Below are 20,972 nucleotides of genomic sequence, written 5' to 3' on the forward strand. Positions count from 1 at the left end.
AAAATGTATAGGATGGTGAAGAAATTCACACATAAGGGGTCCTGAGTAAGAGACAGCAGCTGGTTTCATGGTTATTATACCCTTACCCTGTGCTTCAGGAGGAGTTCTAAGATGTCAAATTCTGTAAAAGTACAAAGGAAGAAACAAGGCCTACTTGCAACTACTGAGTGCAGTCTGTAGAAAGAGTCCCTCCCTCCATTTGTAAACCATGCCTTCAAGGCAAAGTCAGACTTAAAATTCATGCGAGTTAAGTGGTTTAGGTGAAGCAACTACAATATATCTCATTTCTAAAAGCAAATCCATTCATAGACCAACTCCAGCCTGCAACAGTCCCCAACTCTTGAAAGGACAGCTATTCAAGACCAAATAGCATTTTTGCTTTGAACACAAAAGACTCATATTCAAGGTTGTGAGCTAAACCTCTTCACAACAGGCTTAAGAGCAGCAGATCAGAGTATAGCACAAGTTTTCTCTCATCTCCAGACTTAAATGGATTATTCTGCACGAGTTCTACAAGATGACCATAGCATCAAACTGATGATATTCTTGGGTTTCCCTCTCTCTGCTTGTTCCCAAAATACTATCTCCCACACAAGGACTTAATGACTTTAGATGGTATCACACAGTGACGGGTCTGGCTTTAATTATTGTACCAAAAATGTCCCAACTAGATGGAGCTCTTTAATAAAACAGGATTTTTCATTAACTCTCCATCATGGCCTGCCCTATTTACCCTGGCACTATATAAATCCTGCTTTTAAAAAAGCAATTTAGATTTAAACATTGTCTTCTCCTACCTCTCTTTTAGAGGCTTATTGTCTAAGTCAAGTAAAAGAGCTGAAAAGCACATAGTGTCCTGAGTAAGGATGTTTCATAGCCCACTTCCAGCAGGTCAGAAGCTGAGCTCCAGGACTGTCTTATAAACAGTCTTCTGTTTCCAGAAGAAAAAAAATAAAATCCAACCAAATCATGTTTTCATAAAAAGAAAAATATAGAAGTTTCCCAAGGAAAACCTTTGGTGAAAAGATACACTAGGTTTCCAAAACACTTTTGTGTGAGATGCCAAGACGTCTTTGCAATTGTATCTAAGTACACCTTGTGGCCATTTCTAGGAGACAAACTGTGTGCACATTTTGCCAAGGTTAAAGTTAAGTGCTGCTATGAAAATCTTATGCAAATGTGTACATAAACTGATAAAGACAGCACCTGTAAAAATCCATATAAACTGATTTGTCGTTAGTGTGTACTGACCTTATTTCAACTCAGTTTTCCTCATTCATGAATAAGAAAGCAGCAGTATGAAAGGACTCAGATGTTTCAATTTTTATTGCAAATCATTCGCCCCTGCAATGTTTCGTAACTATTTTAACTAAAGCAAGTTGAAGAATCTTTACATTAACACTACTGCCATTAGCTGTAGTATTATATACAAATAGTCACATAAGCTTCAAATATGCAGCCTCATTTTATGGTCGTCCAGCTCTACTCTTCAATGCTTTCAAAGTTTTCTTCATGATTGGTGCAATTTCTTCAACAACAACAAAAAAAGACACCAGTTAGGATCACAGCTGCAAGTGACTTAAAATGGTATTAGCATAATATTATGCATATATTAATAGACAGCAAGTTAAAACAATTATCTTTATAATCTTAGGAAATTCCATTTACTTTTGATAGGCTTCTTTTCACGTTGAGTCATTACATGTGAGCTAGAGCTTCCACTGTTGCTAGCAGAGACTGGATCTGATGTGTTATTTCTGCCTCTGCTTTCTGGAATAATTTTTCTTTTAAAACAAGGAAATAAGAAAAAAGTTAGGATTTGATATCAAACTACTATTTGCTCTAATTTGCTTTGAAAGAAACTGATCACAAACATTTAAGACTTCATACATTGAAAAATCATAGGATAATTCATGTTAGAAGGGATCTCAGGAGGTCATCTAGTCCATTTCCATCCTTGCACAAATTTTCCATTTATTAGATTTGATGTATCTTATTTCTCTTTAAAATTAAATGATCATAATTTGTGACATACCCAAAAGTTTAGCAATGCCATTGTGATTCATAATGCCCTGTGCTCTAGTTTGCTCTTCATGTTTGTTTTCCTCTTTGAGCACAGCTGAACTGCTAGCTAGCTCTGACAGAAAATGAGGGCAAATTTACACAAGCTTGCCTTTTTTTTTTTTTTTTTAAAGTAGGAATGTCTAGCAAAAGGCACATTAACTACCCCTAAATATTAGGTTGGAATCCTCAATCAGCAAGACAAGGACTGAGGCAGATGCAGATACAGAGCTAAAAGACAGTTAAACCAACACAACATTAAAGTGTCAGCATGACGTCACCAATCTAAGCAGCCTTGTACACTTCAGAGCCAGTCACTGATGTCTGCTACCAGTTATCATACACCACTGCACACTGAACTGCAAACAGCAACCTGTTAGGGATCTGGATGTCTGCCATACGACCATCTTAGCTCCTGCAAGACCAGCTTAATTTAAGATTTCAGCTGTACAAATTCTTCAACTTGTAAAACCAACAGGTTTTCAGAGGACATGGTCAAAGCAATGAGGTTAAACTCAATAGTGCCTAAACAAACTCTTGTTCCTCAAGAAGGCAAAGCAACAACCCTCTTACAGCTTCTTTCACACAACAGCAGTTCTTCCTAATTTATCATGCCCAAGAAAACAACATGCAGGGCTTTGAGTACATCATTCAGCTACAGGTCCAGAGACTACTGTAGCAGAAAGGACATTTACACTACTGTACTTTAAGCACCTAAACGGGGAGGCTGGTCTGTCACAGCACAGATACAACCTCCCACAGGGCAACTGAAAGCAAAAGCCTAACTTGAAGTGCCTTAAGCTACTGCCTTGGTGGGGTACTATCAGGTTGCCCAGAGAAGTTGTGGATGCCCCCTCCTTGGAAGTGTTCAAGGCCAGGCTGGACAGGACTTTGAACAACCTGATCTAGTGGAAGGTGTCCCTGTCCATGGCAGGCAGGTATAGCTCCCCAATTTTATCAACTAAAGGTGCAGCTACAAAAACATCGTATCTGGTGTAAAAAGCTTATTTTAAGTTCCTACATCCAAGCTGTCATTTCTGCCTCATACCACCACCATCTTGAGCAGTAAGTCAAGGCTGCTTGATGAAGTCAAGCTCCTGAAATTCACAGAAAACACACTTTCCCATCGTTCTGTAGGGGTTCCCCACCCCCCAGTAAACCCAGGTCAGTTCAGTTATCTAGTTCATGTGCCTAAGACCGAACAATTACTCAGCACAACTGCAGGCACTGCAGCATCATAACAGAAACAACCTAAAATGACTCTCCTGACATGTTCAGCCACACTAAGTCAGTCTTGCATCACATTTACAACAGCTTAAGTTTTATGCTCCCTGTTCCCAACTATCTGTCATTATCCACTGACATATTTGTCAACCTGCATAACTATTCCCTAATTCAGATTAATGAAAAACGTTCCACCTGCCACTCCCTCAAAGGGATAATTTTGAGAGAGCTAGTTGAAGAGCAATTATGCCAACATGGGAACAACCACAGGCAATAGGGACAGGGGAGGGCACCATGCTCACCAGCAGCCACAGCAGACTGAGTGACCACATCTTAAGATACCCACATTCAGGCAGCATGAATACTCTCTATAGCTTTTATGGTCCAACTGCTAGCACATGGACTCATCAACCCATGGGGTGCTTCTGAATCAAACTACTGATTTTTCTTTTGGACAAGAACAGATATTTAAACAGTAAAAACCAGTAGTCTGTCTCCATGTAGTTGAGAAGGAAAGAAGAGGTAGAAGCTGGTGCTACAGGTTTATCTCCCTGTTGCAGTCATACTCTTGGATACAAGAGAATTCATTAGGCTGGCAGGAACAGTAGGACAAATATCAGATCTCAGCTTTGGTTTTCATGGCTGTTGAGCTAGTCTGAACCAAGATGTCACAAAGAAAATTTGGCTTTGTGCTATACAAAGGAAACATTTATGGAATCCCAGTTTTCTCTTCCTCCAGAGATTAGTGTGGCTACTGCTACAAACTGACTGTTCCAGACACTCCTTTAAACTGCCAAAGAAGAAACCCACCATCAAGAGTATTAAAAGTTGCTGAGACTCACTCTGGTCAGCTATATCACTCCAGACAGCTAATTGGGATTTTATGAAAGCAGGAGAACATGTGGGGCTACTAGGCAGGTTTATAAATATGAAACATCAACACTGGAATCTCCCCACGATGTCAAGTGGCATTAGTGTAGTCCGGAGAAAACCAACAGCATCCACTCACTCTCCAGCTGGGAGGGTGAATTCATCACTAGCACTCTGGAGAAATTTGTGATGACAATTCATATGCAGCAGAGGAGCACACAAGACTTAAAATATAAGTTAGTTTCTAGCCACTAGCTGCTTAAAAAAGTAAATAGAGAGCTATTTGTAACTTCAAAAATATTTTGCCAGCAAGCTTTTGTACTGACAAAGACATCTAAACTCAAAAGCACAGTACAGAACACTTACTTGCACATCTTTACGGGATGAAGTTGGGTGACAGGTCCTGCTGTCCCATGGATTTCTTGTTGACGGCGAATGTTCCTGGGTGGTTTTGCTGCACCAGTCATATAGGCCATTTTTACTTGCCTGCCTAATACAGAAGCAAGTAGCAGAGATTATGTGACTTTTTTGGCCCTTTATGTTCAAAGCTTTGTTGATAACATGGTTGTGTGGCAATTTCTAGGTTTAAATTGGAAAAAAACAGTTCAGAAAAGCAGAATCTGGTACCAAAGTAGTAACTGAACCATGGCAAATAGTGTATGCAGTCATGCATACAGTATTTCTTCATATTAACTTTGGTATTTGTAATTACATTTGTATTCTTTTAATTGTTGCTTAGAATCCTAAGTCTAACCAGGAAGGTAAGATCTGTCTACTGTATGCTCCAAGTATTATGCATTAATGTATTAATGCATGTATTTATTTTTTGAGCAACTCGTAAATTAAAAGGAACAGTGTTCTTTCTTGATGACTTCTCCTAGAGGCACAGCATTAGTGATCAGTGCAAACAAATAACTAAACCCTATATATTAAGCGTCAAGAATAGCAGAAGACACTGGGTTTTGTAAGTAGAAAAGCTAACCACAGATTTTACCTTTTGGTTTCTCTGACTGAGCTGAAGCAATACTTTTTGTAAGCCTCTTTAGTTTTTCTTCTCTCTGATTAAACAGTCTCAAGTACATTTCACGCCAAGACTCATATTCCAGAAGACTCTCGTTTTTAAAATCTCTCTGGCAGTGTTTCTTCCACAAGTGGTCAGACTCTTCTGTAAACATCTAATTTGAACACAAGATATCTTAAGTCAAAGATTTAAAAATAACATTTTCAAGACCCAATCCCCTGCTAGAAAAAGATGCAGAACGAATCCTACCACACATGTTGTGACAGGTACCCCCACACGGAACATGGCAATACCATGCAGAGATACTGACTTCAGTCTAGAAATCACATTAGCTTCAAATAACAGAGCACTATATTTGAGTTAATGAGCCATGCTTACAGGCTAGACTTGCGTTTCCAGCCCAGGCTCAGGCCACACCAGCTCTCAACTTTAGGTGTGCAGAGAAATAGCCACCTTGCACTACAAAGTGCTGCACACTCAGAACCTCGATGTTCAAATTCATCATGGAGTTGAAGTCCTAACAAGGTAGATAAGAAATCTACCACATACATGAAATCTCACCCCAGACACTTCCTGATTGGTACGCTTTGCAGCCTTAATGGTTTGTAACTTGAAAACAGTGCATTCTATTATGACTTTCCCAGATATTTCAGGGGTAAATACTGTGGCCTTTATTATTATTATTATTTTTAGAAACAGAAATACTTTTCTACCCACAGTGGCTTTCACTTAGTCATCAGTAATAATTCTCTGAAATTACTTAAATCCTGACACTTGAGAAAGGGAGGCTTGATAACAGCAGCTGAATTCAAAGAAATAAGTGTGCAAGACAGAAAGCCACTGTAACCCGCAGAGAATCTTTATCAAAAAGGGTGCAAGGAAGGCAGAAACAGATGCCTCATGTCCTCTGTGTTTCCCTGAAGTTAACAAGGCAGAATTTACCGGATTACATTCCTCTATTCGAAACAACTGCTCTGGTGTGCAACGTGTTAGAACAGGCTCAAGAATTTCAAAGGGCACACCTCCTACTTCACGCAGCGCTACAAAAAAGGACAGTACTTTCAGTAGGTCATTTCTTTTACTCAGTGGGTAACACCACTCAAACAACTTTAAAAAAAAGTTTAGCAAGTACCAACAGAACACGTTTTGAAGTCAGGCTATGAAAATATTTATGAATCAGCAGTTCTGTACTGACTGGCAGTTACATTTGAGGATGGAGAAAGCATCTTTGACTAGATATTGCCCCATCTGTAGTGATGTGCATCACTCCCCTCTCTGCCTACACAAGGGAATAAACAATTTCTTGATTACTCATTCTAATTTATGTAAACAAACGTGTTGGAAGGGAAAAAAAAAATCAGCAAGCTTTCTGGCTTATAATTTATGGGACAGTAATACTTTAACTAAAATTGGAACTTTTAAAAAGGTAAGCTTTCAAAATGAAACTACGTTTTAGCACAGCCTGCTACAAATCCCTTCAAGTACTCACAATCAATATTATTTTGAAGCACACGGATGCAATGTTCATACAGTGTAAGCATCTTTGAAAGACAGACTGTTTTAGAGCCGGAGTAAACTTGCATTTTAGAGTTCAGTCTCTGTCCTGTGAATTGAACCACTTCACTGACTTGCTGGGGTGCTTCTACAACAGGTGCTAGGGGAGCTGCAAACAAAACATCAGGCAGGGTTTCCTTTACCTCCTGACATTTTACAATGCTTTAAACATTCAGCTTTGAGAGAAACACAGCTGGTAAGACACATGTATAATCTTTTCTTGAAATACAAAGTCATGGCATTACAGTTTGGGGCTCTTAGACATATTATGTGTTACAGAAGTCCATTTATCATCACCTAACACCAAGATAGCATGTACACTGCAAATGAGCTGCACCAACTCAAACTAGACTTACATTATTTAGCTCAGGTCTATAAGAGCTGTATTCACATCTAGTTATCATTCTGTTATCAGCCTACAGCACATTATTGACCTTCCCAAGTTATCCTAGAGAAACAAGAAGCTGCAACAAGAAGCTGATGTTTCAAGACCAGAGTGAAATGAAATCACTGAAACCTCACAGGAGCTGCTAGGGGAACCACTGGCACTTTGTGTCACCTACCTATAAAGATGTTAGCAAGTTCCTACGCCAAAGCTAGACCTAGTGCTTCCCATATTTGTTTTACCTAAGATTTCTACTATAGCTTTGCCTACTATAAGGTACAGACAGGAGTAAAGATAAATGGAGCCTGAAGAACTACCACCTGATCTATGCCTTCTCTACATCTGTGGTAACCTTCCACAGTATTTCTTTATTCAGCAAGCCATAAGAGGGAAGTCTTTATAACTCACTTCAGCTTCAACATGATTTCTACAGATGAGAAAATGAAGGGGAGGCATTTCTTTGTGATGGACAGATGAGCTAATATAGTTTATTAGGAAAGGGGATAAAGACATCTCTATATAGAGCTGTAAAAACCTTCACTATTTCACATTTACCAGCCTTGCAGACTACTTACCTTTAAAGTCTGCAGCATATGGGGGAGATGAGAATGAGATGCCTGTCAGAAATTTAGGCAGTGGGGTATTAAGAAGATCTTGGAGGGAATCCACCTTGGCCTGTACATAGTCAAGGAAACATTGCTTCAACATTACAAATTCAGGTTCACCGAGGCTTAAAATAAGCTACAAAAAACCCTTAAGCAAACCCCAAAGTTAACTAGGATAACTAGAATTATTGCTCTTCTGCACTAAAATTTACTCTCTGGATTACTTTTCAGCATACCCTTTCATACTCTATTTACCAAGACTACATCACAAAAGGAACTTAGTGGGATATCTGCAATCAGTGCATAAAAAGAGATTAAAGAATAGAGTAGATGCGTTCAGCTAACAGGCTTTCAGACAAATCACTATTAAGGTTAGAGGCATGCAGTGAATGAGACAAAACTGCAAGATGACAAAACCACAATTAAATGTTTAAAGGCAAACTAAATGCCATCATGAAAGACAAGAAACAGCTTTATACCTGGTCCTATCAAGTCTCCTATATTGTGCCAGATGAGCCATTTAGCCCAAAATTTTCACAGACTCTTGTGGAGGCTGGTAAGGACAGGTCCCTACAAATGCTCAGTATTACATGCAACATCTAAATTGGGTCTTAGGTGTCCTCCAATTGTAAGCCAGGCACTTGTAGTCCAAAACTTGCATCTCCCTGAACTTCATTTCAGTGTCTTTAATAACTTTTCATGACTGCTTGAACATCCAAGATTTTTCCTCAAACAGTTTATGCTGGATTATCAAACACAAGCCTCTAGATTAATATTACTCTATTTGGGACAGAAGATAGCACATTCAGATTGCATCTTCACAATAAATAAAGCCTGGAGCTTTCATATCACAGTAAAGATAAAAACTGAAGACACCTCTAATTCCCAGTGCACAAAAGGGCTTCATTTAAAAGGTCCAATTAATACACATGTTTAGATCTACCTTGGCTCAGAGGAGCTACTTAAGCTTCCTTCACTTCATGGGACTAGGACAGTCCACGTTATGAACATATATAAGCTGTTTTTATATGCAATACTGTGGTTTACTTCAATGCATTAAAAAAAAGTTTAGTTCCACTGCAAACCTAAGATTCACTATTAAAGAACCACAGCATCTGACAAAACACCTGTGCTATACACAAACAGCTGCTAGAGTCACAAACCAGGCTGGTCAAGAATAGAAGAAGGGGACATCTGTCCAAAGGTAAGTACCTTTACTTTGGGGGTAAAAAGCAGATTAGCTGATATGGATCAAAGACTATTGCCGTATTAGAAATAATCCTAAAAATACAGGACAAGTCAACGGTAAACTGCCAGTATGCAATAAGCAATCTTTTTTTTTCCCAATTATTGCAATTATTGGCAATTGCAATGTAGCTGATATATCATAGCCATGCAATCTGTTGCTTAAAACAAATACAGCTGAATTTCACTGAAAATAAGAGTCCAAAGCACTTATTCATCTGCAGTTTACTTATTATTCTCAACCATGCAGTGGCTTACCTTTTTATTGGGAGTTTCTGACTGATCACCCTCACATTTTTTTACATCTTCCTCTCCCTCTTTTCCATGAGAAAATTTTGAAGTCTTCTGTGGTAATGAGCTGTTCTGTTCACTGCACTTCTTTGGCTGTTCACCTGTAGAACAAGCCTTCCTCTTTCTTTTTTTGGTAACCTGATCATAATTAAGATAAGATTCAAAAGACATAGTAGGGGGCTCAAATTCCTCATCACTAGATAATTCAGCTTTTCTTTTTATGCCAAGTTTTTGTGTTTGTTTCTTCACATGCTTAGGATCTCTCTGCTCAGAAGCATCCTTACTAGGCTTTGCTTTCAGGGGTGAAAAGTCTTTATTGGCTGCAGAGGAACACTGCTTTTCTGAAACTTTCTTGCTGTCTGTGGAGGTTCTCTCTTTGAAGTCACTTTCTTTAGCTTGAGAATCGGTATCCCAGGAAGCATGCCTAGAACCACTGCTGCTACCTTCTTTATTATCACATTCTTTTTGAGACTCAGAATCTCTACTTTTGCAGGTCTTTTCACTGCAAGTACACTGCTTATTCAACTTTTTAGAAATGGGAGCATTACTGGAACTTCCAGAGGCCAGTACAGATGCTTTGGACTTCTCTGAAGGATTAATCTCCTTGGAAACAGAAGATTTTGTCTCATCTTTTTTGGTATTTTGTTTTCCTCCTCTGTGACCACTGCAACATAAAAAATAAGCTCATCCCATGCTGCATCTGATGCTAAATTCTTGAACAAATCAATCTTTTTACCTATACTAGTAAAATTAAAAGCATTATATCACACCACGTGTCAATTTTACGAGACCCAGAACTGTGCTTTGCTCTTATTCTTCCATTATCTGTACAGAATCCTAAAGAAGCAGCTCTTGGGTCCAGCACCACTAAATACTGCAAGAATTGACAGTAAGATAAGCGGGGAGTTGGAACATAACCATCAGTAGGAAAACATGCCTGACTACTACTTGCTTATAACATGTTGGATACCACTTTTTACACTAGTCTCCCTGCATGTTTTATAACACAGACATGGTACTTGAAATAACTAGGAGACAGAAAATTGTCAACATGCTCTGTAGGTGGTACAGATTACAACAGGTCAGCCTTTATGCTTTGCTTCTCATAGGTTCTGGTATTTCTTCTTTCCACTGTGTGAACAACTTCAGGTTTAAAATGCACTATTTAGTCAATCTAAACCTTTGGCTTTCTCAGCTCAACTGCCTCAAGTTATCAGAGGTCTGCAAAACATCTAAAGCACAGTCAGCCTGGCCACAGCCGTGGTGACCGCTTCATTCTGAGAAGAAATTGCATCTCTTCAGTGTGACTCCTCCAATATTGGAAGGCCCCCTCAGTCCACAAGCACATTATAGGAAAGTTCTCTATACAACCAAATGACTGGAGAGCTGCCTCATTTAACCACCACCTCCAGGAAGACAGAGCAAGCTTCCCACTTTCCTGAAGAAACGCAGAGCAGTACCCATCATTGGCTTAGTCCTGCTTGCATCAGCTGGGACCTAAGAACTTGTGCCAGTCAAAAAAAAGCAGTTGAAGTCTGAGTCCTGGCTGGCTAATTGACCAATACTAGTTGCTCTGATTTGTTTTCTGATATTTTATAAAACAAAGACTCATTTCCTCCATTCCATTTATGCATTTGTCCTAATGCATTATTTGTCATTCCAAACACTTTCCTAAGCTTTCCAAGCTGTATTTTATAAAGTTACACTACAGTACAATTGATCTTTAGAAAAAAGTTAGTTCACACCTACCTATTATTTTCTGGAGGAATAAGTTTTTTCCACTGTTTTACCAGGGTTTTAGCTACATTCCCAGCAGTGGCATGTTTCCTAAAACCGTTAACTGTTTTGCCTATGCCAGTTTCCTGTTGAAGATAGTGCAAGAAAGATGGGCAGAATAAATCACAACTAACATCACAAATAAAACCTTCTCTAGAACTGCTACAAGCAGTATTAGCCTAGTAATCAGAGCAATCTTATGGCAGCTAAAGAAATAAATGCACTCTTTATACTACAAAGAGAACTGAAGGAAAGGTAGATATTTATAACCAAGTACAGGGAACAAGATGCAGTCTTAATTCATAAAACTAAAAGAAGTAATTTTCCTCCATTAAATCTACATATTTCAGGAATTTCACTTGGTTCAAATGCTTAGATGTGCAAAATATATACTGTTCCAGTGAATTAGATAATCAACTCAAATTCCCTTTAGGCTTATACAGGTACATTTTAGCATGCTAGAGAGCACATAAAATGGATGTATTGTAATCTAAAATGGATCTCAGTCAGGAGTAGTATGGGGTAGAGGGGTCAGAGGAGCAGAGTTCATATGACTAAACTCAGTCTCAGTTTCAGCCACAAGAAAAACCTTGACATTTAAAACCCATCATTTTCTGGTTTTCCCCAGTACAATTATTGTCACATTACCATTGTGCCTTCAAGTCTTGCTCTAGTGAGTTTTATGTTAAGCACAATTATCTTGCAAACTTCGAGTGTATATAGAATCACAGGTGATTTTTTTAAATTGTGTATTCGCAGTATCTCCGATTCATTAACTCTCACTTTTACGATGCATACAAAACCTGGAATTCACTGGGTTCGCAGAAACCTGTTAATGCTCTTGCTAACTAGTGAAATGATACTCCTGTGAAGTCTGAACAAGAGCTATACATGTGCTACTCCCACATAATCAGCTCACACCTTAGAAAGCACTTGTATAGAAGCTAAATATCCTCAAAGTGAATTTAATTTGAGCAATATTGGTTTGGTAGGTCAGTATATTGCAAACAGATGCAAGAAGTTCAGTGGGATTATTTCCTAAAGCAATTTATGTTCTTCAAATGCATTAAAAATAGGTGGAGTCCTCAGTTGCAAGACATCTCTTTCCTCTATTTGACTTGAAGGTTTCCATCAAAATCTGCCACGTTATAAAACATGCAAGTTTGCTGGAAACGTGAACTGTCTGCAGAAGCCCTTTCATTTTAAACAATTAATTGCAATATGAGATTATTTTGTTTTCCAACAAAAATACAGAAATATTGCTGTATTCCAGTAGAAGTCTACCTGTGTTTAGGCGGGCAAATGCCTTTGCCTGAATAGGCCAGCCAGAAGTCTTAACTACCACATTTTTCTCTTATTCTTCAAAGAACTCTCTCAAAATGCATGGTTTTCTTCTTCACAAAATACAGACACATTGCTCATAGTAACTAGAAGCTTCACAGACCAGTGTGAGAAGTTCCAATATAAAATTTGATAGGATGCAGCTTGGATAAGGATACAAGTCACAAGTATCCTTACTCGGGGTGCCTGCTCTTTAAATGCAAGAAACTAACCTTGAGCTGCTAATAAAAGACAGAAAATTGAGACAACTGACCTAAAGAATGGTTTGCCCATATTTGCTTTGTCTTAAGCATTGACTCAAAAGCAGTTTTACAGTGAGAAGAAACCAACCCTGAGTATCAAAGTGTTTTCTATATGCTCAGATTCATGCTCAGTACTACCACCGTTGGCATAATACTGCATTTGTGAAGTCGTATGCCCAGCTTTCAGCTGGCTTTTGGGAAAGGCTCCATGGTTCTTTGTACAGAGCTCTAAAAAAAATTATGATTAAGAGTTAAAACTACAAAATGCAACAACGATTCCAGACCCCTGACATTTACACAGTAATTCACTACAGAATAGTTTAATATATTATTGGTTACTTACCACTAGAATATCCAGTGATATATCCAACTCCTGTAGTACTTTAATCATTTTTAAAATCTGGAAGGAAACATTAGATTTTTTTTAAACAAATATTCATAAATTCTATTCCGGTTTTCTCCTCCTCATCCACATGTTTAATCCAAAAATACTCAGTAGTGTCAAAAGGAATATCCAGTAAATTCAGGAGAATGTAAACACTCCTTTACTACACATCAGGACTGTGCCTGAGGTCTGTGCTGTGAACCAGTACAGTTCTGCCAACCCCTCAACTTCAGCAATACCAGCATATCCAGTAGGTAACAATTTACTACTACACAGATTACATTAAAGATCAACAATACAGTAGTACAGGCCCACACTTCTCATGTAGCAGTGACCCTCATTTGTCACAGAACTGATAAAAAAGCTGCATTATGCAGACCCAGCACAATGCAAAAAGCAGCAAGTCTCCCAGCAGGTCTCCCAGTCAGCAGCACCACTCCATCAGCCCAGGCCACAAAAGGACAACAGGGCTGGTGGGAGCCCAGTTTGCAAAAAATATGTTTTGAAAACTTGACTGCAATTTATACACTAACAAAATGAGCTCAAGCTAGAACAGCTGTTTTGTTTCACACTGACAAAGTGTACACCTGTTACAAAAAACATTTCCAAAGCAGAATATAATTTTTCAAATACAAAATGGCTCATCTTCCTATGAGGAGTGTTTAGTAACACAAAAATCCCATTTATAAGTGAAGTATAAATTTCTTTGGCAATGGGTATACAGCACCCCAGAATCTTGCAGTTGACCACACACAAGCAATTTGCCTTATCTTTCACAAACTTCCATGAAGCTATGTTATGTAGATGACAGAATTTATGTGCAACAGAAGAAAGCCTAAAGAAATGCTGTTACAAAGCCTGGTATGCTAATCAAGTTTTTCAGATCATTGCCACTTCTAAACGCAGTGGCAGGAACCTGCAGGAATGCAAAACAGACTACCCAGAAATATTTTAACTATAATAACAGCTCTGATAACTGATGAACTGTCATTTATTAAATATTGCTTCTGAAATGGTGTTGCAGGAGGTACAACAGGTACTAAAATAGCAAACTTTAAGAAACAATTTACAAAGAGCACTGGGGGAGTATTTTTCTCTACTGTTGTTCTAAGTTTCATTGTTCCTATAATGTATTAGTAGTGGAATCCCACACTTAACACTGAATTTCATTGTGTACAGTGGGCTCTATCTACATGCCTGGCATGCAGTTCTTCCTGTACATCATTCACCCTGCCCTAGTGTTTCTGAGACCTACAGAAGTACAGGAGAAATGCTTCGCAGCCTGGGAAAACATGAGAAAAGCTGTAACGGTAAGACATACGCCTAGGAACAGAGGTAAGAAATCAACTCTCCCAAAAAGTTCAGCTAGCTACAAAATGGCAGGATGCCTATGAAAAAGCTTCCGGACCAAAATTTCAGAACCAGTACAAAAGCCATGTGAAGTTCTGCTTATATCCAACTTGACACTCCCCGAGCTAGTAAGTTGTGTTAAGAATACACACAATGAAGTTAAAAATAATTTTGCACCTTGAGAGAACTACTCTTCCTTCCGAGAACAATTTAAGCTTAACATTTAACTTTTTCCAGACACTTCACAGGTATAGGCTACATATTTTGTGAGCTGAAGACTTTTTCTAAATAATCCCATCAAGGAAAAAATGTGTTGCAAAGATACTTAAGTAGAGAAAATAATAATTGCCCACAATGTTAATTATAAGCATTAGAAACCACATTGTCAGGCTAGTTCATTTTTTTATTTAATTAAAAAAATATATCCCCATTCATTTAATTTATTTTGCAATGAAAAAGGAAGTAATCCATTGCTGACAGGTTATATTGTGCTATATAGCATGACTAGACACTCAAGCAGTGCACAGCACTGGGAATAAATATCATAGGCCAGAGACAAACTTATATGAGTAAAAATATTAAAAGATGCTCTCATCAAGCTACAAAGAGAATGGGGTTTTTCAGTGTTTCTTCTTGATGGGTTTTCAACTAAGCTAATTCATAAAGCCAAGTTCATTTCAGAAGAACAGATTCAGGAAACAGGCAATTACTATTCATACGACTTCAAGCCAGCAGGCTAAATTACAAAAGTACCTAGATGACAAGCATATCCAAAAGCAGTCAACACATTTTAATGAAAGACAAAACTTTCAAAGTTTTCTAAACCAAAGACCACACTGTTCATTTTGCCTTCTTGATATGTGTATCACATTTGGCAAATTAAGACAAACAAGAGGGTTTCATTAAAAACAAAATAGAAAGCATTGATCAAAGACTCTGGCAAGCCTTTCAGGAGAAGCAATCCTGATCTTGAAAGCAGGGAACAGCTCAGGCTGCAGTGAGATTGGCAGCTATATATGTATGGGACTACCAAAGGAGAGATTGCCCAGTTACAGTACGACGCAAATGGAGCTATGTAAATGGTATCATCCAGCCTGCCAGTAGTAATCACCCACCTCCGAGCCCTCCGCATTTAGAAGCAAACTTACAGACACAATCAGGAAACAAGCAAATTTAATTTGTGGCAAACATCAGTAACAGCAGAGAAAATCTGTATTTACCCTATTTGCTAGAGAGTTCTGATTCCTCTATCAAAGACTAGGAGGTGCTGTTTGCTTTTTAAAGCACAAATACCAAGCTCCAGTATTTATCAGACTTTGGTGAAGGCCACAGAAGATATACTGTGAAGACACAGTAAAACCCGTCACTGAAACTAAAGCTTGTCAGAAACATGACCTTTGGTGTCATGATATTTATATGGTGCACCTTTACAATTATTGCATAAAATAAGGCAAAAGGATAAAGTAATTTATCTGAAGCCTGTTCTGAGCAGGCTTTCAAAAAGAAAGTGAAGATTGATTGTTGTGGTGCCTTGCTCTAACCATATCTTTTACCCATCTAGCTCTTCTTATCTCACTGGACTTTACCCAGTAATTTTCTCCCAAGTTCTTCCATACACACAATACATATGTAACCTTCCACTGGTTTTCAGACTACTTTGCCTTGCATACTACTAGCAGCTATACCCTCATGGAAAAACTCTATTAACTTTTAAAAGACATGGTAAACTTTACATAGAAAAATTATGAAGGCCATAAAAGTTACCTCTACATACAATTCCTGAATTATTCTACATAATCCCTAAATATTGATTTCTAAAGAATGACCCAAAGCCTTTGGGATTGTTGTTTTTCCAATAAATGACACTCCAAGCAAGCCCAAGACATGGGTCTTCATGCAGTGTAAACAGACACCAGAAGCAGAGCCTTGTGGACAAACTGAGAGCTGGAACACACATACTGGTGTGAGTCAAAAGCAAAGGTGACAATAGGAGCAAGAGCGAGCCAAGATGAAGGGGAGGAGGGAAAGCAGGCAGGCATTTGGAAAGTAGAGGGCAATGGTAATGAGCAATGGCTAAGAAACATGTGAGCAAACAAAATTTTCCAGAGTCAAAACTGAAAGCAAAGTGATGATAACAGATCCCAGGTGTGCCAAGTTTAGTCTCTTCCCCCTGCACCAATGTTGCTCCATCATCCCTTATATAAGCATTGTACAGTCTCATTTTTTCTAGCTGAGCCTGGACCCTCAGGAAGGATGAGACCCATTAACAGGTCCCCAGACCATCTGTGGTCAAGGGACTGACTGAACATTTTTTCACCACAGTAACTCTTTCCTGCTTCTCTCCTTCCCTCCTTGCTCACCAGCTGCACCTCTCTCAAAGGGATTCCTGTAACTATTTAGTTCATTCTCTTCTATAACACAACCCATAAAATTTCACCAAGTCCATAACTTCTGCCTGAGCTAGACACCTCATGTGAAAGAGCACCAAGACTTTGAAGACAACGTGTTAGAAAAACCCAACACATTCCCAAGCAAGTCATTCGCATGCCCTCAGTTAAAAAAAAAAACCACCAAAACACTGACCAAACAAAAAAAACCCAACCAAACTGTTTCCCTAAAAAAATTTTGTCTAATTTTGTCTTCAGCTGCTGAATCTAATGATCTATTTCTGATAATTAAAGGAGTCTTCTTTCAAACATCTTATACAACACAGAAATGTAAACACTAATCACACACTTGACCTTGGTTTTTTAGTTTCCGCAGGTTATGCTAACCAGAGCTGTAGCCATTCTTTGGCTGTCTTATCTTTCCAGCTGGGCAGTGTTGTTTTTAAAAACAGTCCCCAGAACAGGACATAATATTCCTGTAATTGTCCCTCTAATACTATATAGGGGTAATAACATAACCCTGCTAAGCTACCCAAAGATAGCATTTATTCCATAAGCCACTGCATTGTACTGCAATTTCATGCTCAACTGGTAATACATCAGAGCTCCAAATCATTTTCTGAGTCAATGCTCTCCAAAATAGTCCCCTATCCTGAGTGACCTATATTCATAGCTCCTAGCTGTGACTTTCCACTGAGCCATGTTAAAATGCATGTTGCTCAAAAGAGTGTAGCCTAGCACATGATCAAAGTTGGTTTCTAGAAGAGTCTCTGACACAAATTACTTCAGCATTTAAGGCATTTCCCTACAATGCTTGCTGTCTTCTAAATTAAGAAAGATTTGAGTAGCACCATGTCAAGAACAGATGCATAATCACCCCCCACCCCTGAAAACCCCCACCACAAACCCACAATCAAAACCACAAATCAACATTGTTTTCTGATGAGCCCTGACACCTATTTTTGGTGAGTGCAACTGAAATCCATTTTATTTATTGCATCAGGTCAATAACATTGCTACTGTAATCAGCATCATACAGAAGCAACTCAAATGCCTTAAGAGATTTGTATATATTTATGACACTATCAGCTGAATATAATTTGAGATAAATTTGGCAATACATATCTACATAGAGCCTCATCGAGTAGCATGGATCATGGCACCAACCTCTAATTCTGCATCAGCTACAGCTTATATGCAACATCATGCAGCTGCTCAACACAGTCCTTCATGATCAATGTCAATTACAACTATTTCATTTACCTGTACAAACAGTAGCACAGTACTTTTTTCCTGTCCTGATGAACTTCCCTAGTACCTTGAGCATCACACAATACCTAAATCATTAGTTCTGTTCATTCTTTGGTCAATTCTCTGCAAATTCACAGGGTATCTCTCAAACCATGCACATTAAGAAGCTTTTGACATGAACAATCAATGTTCTGAATCTTCCCTGGTTGCTAGCAGATTAAAAACTATTCAACAATTATTAAAAAGCGCCAAGACAAATATTCTCAAGTATGGGCAGAAATATTTGACAACACCACACTTACCTACATACACGTCTGTAATATTTTTATTATTCCTTCCACACATACCTAAAACCCTCCTCTTTGCCTTTAAAGATATCCACATGCTTTCTATTACTAGATTTACAATTTATTAGCAGTGCATTTCATGACTGTCAATTTACAGCTGTCAGTTTCTCACTTCCCCTACCACCCCTTAGCCCCTGTTATCCGTAAATATTTCTATTTCACTAGACAGTTTTACCAGCAACAGCAGAAGTCCTGCAGCACCACCATTAGTCCCATTTTATGCAGCACCTGCTTGCACTCATCCCACGAAATATGCACACTTCCTCCCTTAATGGAACCAATCTGCAAGGGATATTCACATTTTTCACTTGATTGTACTCTGAAACTTACTGTTTCAGGATCAATTAAACATTAGCTACCTGTAGAGTTGTTTCTTTCTTTTCCCTTTCAGTCTCTTGTTCAGAAGAGCAGCATATCAACACCAACCCCAAGTATTAAAAAATTCAAAGACTATAATATCTGATCGTTTCTGTAGCACAAGAAGAAATTTTAGGTTCATTAAACTGCAAATTAAAACATCTGAAGAAGCACCTGCACAGATATTTGCATTTTGGACAGATACAGCCTACAGCACTGGCACTAAGGAAGATAGAACATTATGGACTAAGAAAATCAGTATTTCCTATATATGCATACACATGCACACTTTGAAAACACACCGTAGACATGATTAATAAGTGCGCTTTTCAAGTTCATTAACTACCAAATACAATGCAGATTAAATCTTACTGCTGCCCTCTGCCTCCAAATACTTCCACAAACTTGTTGCCAGTTTTAATGTCTTAGAAATCTGTCATGGCAAATGCAATCTGTACTTTCAAACTGAATTTAACCCTCAAAAAAAACCCCACCCTTTCGAATACACCTTCACTCAAATGTGATTTATTAATTCGTAAAACACTGAGGTCAATTGGGCACATACTGCTTTGTTCTCATTTTCTTCAGAGTCCAGGCTGTTGCTCAGAGAAGGGAGAGTGCCCTCTTCCCCCCACCACCCTGGAGCCTGTGCTTATCTCCCCATCTGCCTCTCAGTACCTCAAGAGTGTCAAGCACAGCTTCCGCAGGCTGCTCTGATCCATCTCCCCACTGACGTTTGCTTGCTTCAAGTATTCCTTATCTAGTCCTTGCAGCTACTGAGCAGCCCCACTATCCTACTGAGGTTGTTTAATTTCTTTCAGAGATAAGAGCAGCTTTGTTCTTGCACCAGGAATAACAACACAGGGTGTGACAGCTCCCACTCCTCTTGCTGTGCACCGTTAAAGCAGAAACACCTAATTCACCAAGAAAAGCTCTTACGAACATAGAAATTAGCACCCCAGCTGCTGTGTTTTGACCTTCTGGCCAGGCTGAAAAGACTTAACACAGCCAACGTTACCTGTTAGATGTAAAGACATGACACCCACCTGACTGCACGCAGGGCCTCTTGGCCACCCACAGAAAGCTTGAGCCCTTACCCACCCGGGAAATAACCACGCACCTGACCACTACCCAGCCCTCCTTCAACTCCTCCTGGCCAAGACAACGGAGGGAAACAAAATGGAGATCCCGGGCCAGTATCTCAGGCACAGCTTCCCCCCGCCCCCCTCGGCGGCCCAGCGGGCTGCGCTCAGTTCCCACAGCCCTCTCCCTGCTCGGCAGGGCGGCAGCCAAGGCCGAGCGGGGACAGCGGGAAGGGGCAGCGGGAAGGGGCAGCGGGAAGCGGCAGCGGGAAGGGGAAGGGCGGGCCCAGGTCGCCTCAACACGGAAAAGGCCAGCGGGCTCGACCGGCCCGGCCCGCCAGCGGCACCGACACACCCAACGCCACGCCCACCGCTGCTGCGTTACACAGATACACGTACACATACACAGGGTACGCTAGGGGACCGGGGCAGCCTCCTGACGGCCCGGGGTGGAGCCCCCGCCTTCCCCCGCCGGAGCCGACGCGGCCGCGGGACGGGTACCTCCGCGGGCTCCTGCGCGCAGCGCAACCGCTGCTTCAGCTTCAGCACCCTCTGCGCCGCGCTCCGCCCTTCCGCCATGGCGCTCGGGCGGCTTAGCCCGCGTTCGCCCCTCTTGTAGCAGCGCCTGTGGCGTCATAGGTGGCTCCGCGGCCAGGCCGTTCCTTGGGAGCCGTTCGGGGACGACGGGGCCTCTCCCCGTCCCCATCCCCGCCGGAGACCAGCGGTGCCCGTTGTTTCCTCAGCTCCCCCCCGGGCTTTCTGCCTCTCGCCGCGCCGCCGGGCCCTCCGAGCCGCCCCACGGCTACATCTGAGCTTTCCCCGGGGGTTTCGTGGTCGGGGGTCGATGGCCTGAAGCATGGCGGGGCCCTGGTGACAGGCGGCACGGGCCTGAGCTCTGCTCTCCGGTCTGACGGAAGGCAGGGGCAGCCCCAGGGCCCGACCCGAAGCAGCTCTTCCCTGCCAGGCTGTTCGCTGATAGCTGCGGCTGACCTGGTTTGCTACATGACTGGCAGCAATGATAAAGACTACGTGCTTTTCTTTGTGTCTTTGTTTCTCTTTCGACTTGTATTTAAATATGCAGTGTGGTGCTGAACAAGCACAGCTGTAACTGAAGTAAGCCCATGGAGGTGAGTCGGGGGGGGGAAACTGCAGCCTGCCCCAAGAAATGCCGTGGCGTGTGCTGTAGCCCTGCAGGAGC

General features: G+C 40.4%; 1 protein-coding gene across 1 annotated transcript; it reads right to left on the bottom strand.

The window, feature by feature from the left end:
* Positions 1-1,308: 1,308 nt before the first annotated feature.
* LOC141921342 (elongin-A-like) lies at positions 1,309-20,480 on the bottom strand. The gene is given in 12 exon segments (XM_074819886.1): positions 1,309-1,528; positions 1,669-1,784; positions 4,522-4,645; positions 5,150-5,330; positions 6,119-6,216; positions 6,666-6,839; positions 7,691-7,790; positions 9,224-9,920; positions 11,006-11,118; positions 12,959-13,015; positions 20,276-20,386; positions 20,388-20,480. Coding segments are annotated over 12 exon segments (1,926 nt in total). The 3' UTR covers positions 1,309-1,466.
* Between the last annotated feature and the right edge of the window lie 492 nt (positions 20,481-20,972).

Source organism: Strix aluco, chromosome 3 (genome assembly GCF_031877795.1).
Source record: "Strix aluco isolate bStrAlu1 chromosome 3, bStrAlu1.hap1, whole genome shotgun sequence".
Lineage (NCBI taxonomy): Eukaryota > Metazoa > Chordata > Aves > Strigiformes > Strigidae > Strix > Strix aluco.